At 40.6% G+C, this 4,612-nt stretch overlaps 1 protein-coding gene across 3 annotated transcripts; it reads right to left on the reverse strand.

The window, feature by feature from the left end:
- Nucleotides 1-2,193: 2,193 nt before the first annotated feature.
- On the reverse strand, nucleotides 2,194-3,955 carry LOC142250563 (speriolin-like). 3 transcript variants are annotated; one of them, XM_075322742.1, is made up of 5 exons: nucleotides 3,712-3,955; nucleotides 3,533-3,574; nucleotides 3,089-3,133; nucleotides 2,862-3,004; nucleotides 2,194-2,570 (listed from the first exon to the last, which is right to left on the reverse strand). In XM_075322742.1, exons 1-5 carry the CDS (start codon nucleotides 3,938-3,940, stop codon nucleotides 2,244-2,246), a joined length of 786 nt encoding a protein of 261 aa, XP_075178857.1. In that variant the 5' UTR covers nucleotides 3,941-3,955; the 3' UTR covers nucleotides 2,194-2,243. The 3 variants fall into 3 exon arrangements, with proteins under 3 accessions (XP_075178857.1, XP_075178858.1, XP_075178860.1); XM_075322743.1 differs by lacking the exon at nucleotides 3,533-3,574; XM_075322745.1 differs by lacking the exons at nucleotides 3,089-3,133; nucleotides 3,533-3,574.
- Nucleotides 3,956-4,612: the final 657 nt, after the last annotated feature.

The raw sequence follows: 4,612 nt of genomic DNA on the forward strand, positions 1-4,612 counted from the left end.
TAGCCGCTCACCCGGCGATTACTCTCAGACTAGGTACAGGGCGTATCTCCGGTCACTACCGCTTGCCTTTCCATCGCTCCCACCCGCGGGCTTCTGTACACCAGGCGTCCTATGTATTATTTCTGACCTTCATTGGTAGCCGTACATTCGGCGATTACTAATAGATCACCTGACATTGGGCACAATTTAGGTTACTTTTGCCCTGCTTACCCACTGTACTTCCTCTTTGTACTGTTTTCATTTTTATAACTATATATTGTTGTGTCACATGGAAATGTAAAAATTCCCTTTTTAACACTTTGTCTCAATAAAACGTACTTTTTAACTTTTTCACCTTTAAAACTCCTTTATCCTCCATATTTTACATTCAGCAGTATGCGGTGTCAAGGTGGTGGTGATGTGGTGAACACAGACAGAGGTGAGGAGGAAGAGGAGAGGACGCCTGCTTGGAGACCATGGAGTGCTGGAGCAGCGGTGGCAGTGGTGTCTGCACTGCCACCATTGCTCCAGCACTCCATGGTCTCCAAGCAGGCGTCCTCTCCTCCTCTCCTCTTCCTCCTCGCCTCTGTCTGTGTTCACCACACCATCACCACCACCTTGACACCGCATACTGCTGAATGTGATGCCCTGCATGTTCTCTCTACCCTGACGGCTGTCCTTGTGACCCGTATTTCTTAGCATCTCTGTTATGAGCAACTACCTTGAGAAAGGTCTAAAAGCCGAAACATTGGTTGTTGCTATGTGTCAGGGTTCACTTTCTGCAGTTTGTCGATTGTAAATAAAAAACACTTGCATCCAAATACCTCTATCCATGCTTATTGAGTGCTCGGGTTTTTCTACTTTTTTAGTCATTGGAGAAAGTCATGCTTGGATCCAGTCAGTAGCAGAGGAAGAAGAGGATGACCAAGAACTCGCTAGATCGGGCACCATCAAGAGCAACATGGGAATGACTATTGGTGAACTGAAAGAAGCAATGTAGGATGGAACTGCCTGGTGAGCAATGATCCATAGAATGACCGCGAGTCATACTCCACTAAACAGATAAGAGGAGGACTATATGCAAGAGCTTTAACAGCTTCTGTGCATCTTCTTCTATGGAGGTATAAGAGGGCTTTTAAAGGGAACCTGTCACCTAGAATATGCGTTCTGACCTATCAGCAGACACATGTGTGCCCTAATTACACCTCCCTACCCATCCTTGTGTTGTAAAATTGTATAATATGAAAGTAATAAAAAACGTTTTATTACCTTCATATTTGCTATGTAAATTAGAGAGTTTATGGTCACAGGGGCGGCACCTTGCCTAATGGAGGTCTGCATACTTTCCGTGGTATCATGCCCCTGTGGGCGTGATACCATGGAGTCACATGAGTGACGTCACCCGTTGCTCATTCTGTCCTGCGCGCATTGTGGCAGGCTTCTTTTCCGGGTGTTCACGCGCCGGCTTCAGACGCGCACTGCGCATGCGCAGTACGCATCTGAAACTGACTAGGAGAACCCGGAAGAGAAGTCTGCCGCAATAATAAGTGTAAACGTGCGCAGGATAGAATGAGCGACGGGGACGTCGCTCATGTGACTCCATGGTATCACGCCCACAGGGGCGTGATACCACGGAAAGTATGCAGACGCCCATAGGGCAAGGCACTGCCCCTGTGACCATAAACTCTCTAATTTACATAGGAAATATGGAGGTAATAAAACGTTTTTTATTTTCATATTATACAATTTTATAACACAGGGATGGGTAGGGAGGTGTAATTAGGGCACACATGCGTCTGCTGATAGGTCAGAACGCATATTCTAGGTGACAGGTTCCCTTTAAGGTTCAAGCTCCCAGGTGACCCTGTTATCTCTAAGCCAGTTATCTCCTGTCTTACATTGAGACCATCAGGTCAACTGCAAATTCTACACCAAACTCTCAACAGAGGACCATCTTAACGGTCGCAAACCACCAGCATTGTCATTGTCAGGTATTGCAGCTTACCCAAATTCAAGTAAATGAGGCTAAACTGCAATACCAGATATAATCACTAGATGATACTGTGGACAAAGCAGCAATTTTAATTCAAAACAGCAGTTTAAGAACAAAATGGCAGCAATCTAAGTAAGATTTCCATGTCCTAGTGGGTCACAAATTATGAGGAATATTTTCCTTTTTTTATAACATTAAATTAGACACTTTTTTCAGATGGAAGCATTTATTATTTGTGATTTGGTTATAGAGATGAATGGCTACTCTATGGTTAGATGAGTAGAGATTTTCCATCTTCTCTGGCGAAATATACCAGACAGTTGAGGATTATTATGATGTCCTTCACTATGTCACTTGACATGCACTCAGTTATCATCTTGTTTAGGTATTGTGGGTCATTATAGGAGGAAAGATCTTTGGTTCTTGCATTTCTATCCTTCGTTATCCCATAGGTGTTGACCATGTACTCTGTAAAGTGTGGGTGCACTGCTGGGTTGTAGCCCAATTTCCTCAGCTCATCCATGATGTGATTGTAGCGCTGGTAGAGCTCAGATCTTAATGTCTCATCGACTTTTCCGGTTGTTGGACTTGTGGTCACCTGTAATCATGAAATATACCTTTTAATATATTGGGGTAATCACAATACGGCTTGTCTATGGATAAAATTGGCAAATTTATTGACAGACACATTTCTAACTGCCTGGCTAAGCTTTTATAGTTCACAGTGAAAACTCATTTTTTTCCATCAGGTTATGGAGAAGTCAGTGCTTTATGTAGATCGCTCCGCAGTGACATTTTGTTTGAAGAACTCACACTGTGACCACTTTACTTTACGTAACAAAAAAAATCTTTTTTTCTATAATTTATTATGTAATTTTAGCTTTCTCACCTCTATAATCTTCTCCTTTATGTATGGTACTCGGTATCCATACAGCCGTTGTTGCTCCAGGAAGATGGCACACAGAATCCGGCGGTCCAGTTGAAAGGCGATCTCCCCGACAATGCGCTGACATTTCTTCACTTTTTCAGGGTCTATAAAAGTTCAATAATAAAATTACGGTTTAGTGAAATCCTTAAAATGACATATATTGAGAATATAGATTTAAGAATTGTCACCTATTTGTGTGCATGAATTGACCATTTTTGCTTCTTCTTTGAGGTCTAGAACATATGAATAATATTAAAATTAGTTGTCTGTAATAAACATAAATGATAAAGCTCCCTTGATAATAACCACACACCAGGGATGAGATAAACAGGTATCAGTCATAGCCGGGGCTTGGAGCCAGAGGGCGCCCGACAGGTTCTCCTGTCCCAAAAATAGATCTATAAATCATAAGTGTTACATGGTAGATAGGCATCCTCGTTATAGTTAATCCATGATAAACCCTGAATGATCAGATCTACCTAAACACTTCAGGTTCTACCTAAACAATTTTTCACCATTACAATAATGGTCCTGGCCAAATGCAATTTTTTTGAAAAACTGGATCTTAAAAGTGGAGTAATATATGAAATATCAGGAATCAAGAGAATACAAAAGTAATAAATATATCTCACATTGATGTTCCAATATTTCTGTATTTTTCTTATTTTTCATGCCTAGAATACAAAAAATAGTAATCTGTATCTCTAGACATTCTGTATCCAGATTCTACCAATCGCTTTAGGAAACGTCAACATCAACCCATTAAAAATTCGCATTTGGTGGAAATCCCTTTGTGTTATCCCAGTCTTACCATTGTGGTCTTTCTTGTGTTGTCCTGGAGGTGTTATAATTTGATCTTTTCTTTCATGGTCTTTCAAAATACAGCGAAGCTCCACGTTCTCCTGCATTAGCCCCATCATCTTGCGCAGCTGCGCATTCTCTGCTAGTAGACGTGAACTCTCCATGTTGAAGGCTTCTTTATTACAAAAATATATATTAGTATTCTTCATGTTGTAATTAATAGAAGGTCCTGAAAACATCTTCACAGAAATTATTCACCAGGCCAATGTCTGAGATGGAACACTGGGGAAACCTAATATTCTAAGTTCTGTGATGTCACCGGCAGCGTCACTGAGACCTGATAATGAACTCATCGGTCATTGCAGCCAATAGGAATTCACCACATTGTAATAATATTTACATGAAAAAGAAAAAAGGCCAGCTTACTGGTAGTAGAGATCCCTCATGTAGCGTCTATGTCCTGTGAAGCCGCACGGAGCAGGGTGGATACCCTTCCAGCAGCAAATAGTGAAGCAGTTTCAAAATGTAAACCGAACGCAAGTGGACAAAAAAAAAATGTTCCTTTAAAAAATTCTAAATGTTATTTGTTAATTTTATTTAAAAAAACACTATATTTGAATGGCTGGTAGAGAAACTAACAGGGTGTCCCAGACTATGCTACGCCTTAATTATGTTCTGTATTCTGAAAGCCACAAAAGCTCATCTACTTAAATCCTCAGATACATGATCAATTCAAAATGGGAGTACATCCTTCTAATATCAGAGGCTAAAAGCAAACAGTTTCAAAAATCCCTAGTTCCTTTTTTGCGAAAAATATATGTATAGTAGAATTTTGGGTTGTTTTTCTAAATATGGACAAATATACTCGTAACTTCATGAGTTTACCAATACAAAAGAAAAAGGAGAGGAAA

This window comes from Anomaloglossus baeobatrachus, chromosome 9 (genome assembly GCF_048569485.1).
Source record: "Anomaloglossus baeobatrachus isolate aAnoBae1 chromosome 9, aAnoBae1.hap1, whole genome shotgun sequence".
Lineage (NCBI taxonomy): Eukaryota > Metazoa > Chordata > Amphibia > Anura > Aromobatidae > Anomaloglossus > Anomaloglossus baeobatrachus.

What these genes read in the sequence shown, in the direction of transcription:
- LOC142250563 (XM_075322742.1), bottom strand. Translation starts at nt 3,940, where the DNA reads ATGTTTTCAGGACCTTCTATTAATTACAACATGAAGAATACTAATATA. An exon ending in AGAAATATTGGAACATCAAT is followed by an intron (nt 3,134 to 3,532) that starts GTGAGATATATT and finishes CATATGTTCTAG; the next exon opens with ACCTCAAAGAAGAAGCAAAA. An exon ending in CAATTCATGCACACAAATAG is followed by an intron (nt 3,005 to 3,088) that starts GTGACAATTCTT and finishes GAACTTTTATAG; the next exon opens with ACCCTGAAAAAGTGAAGAAA.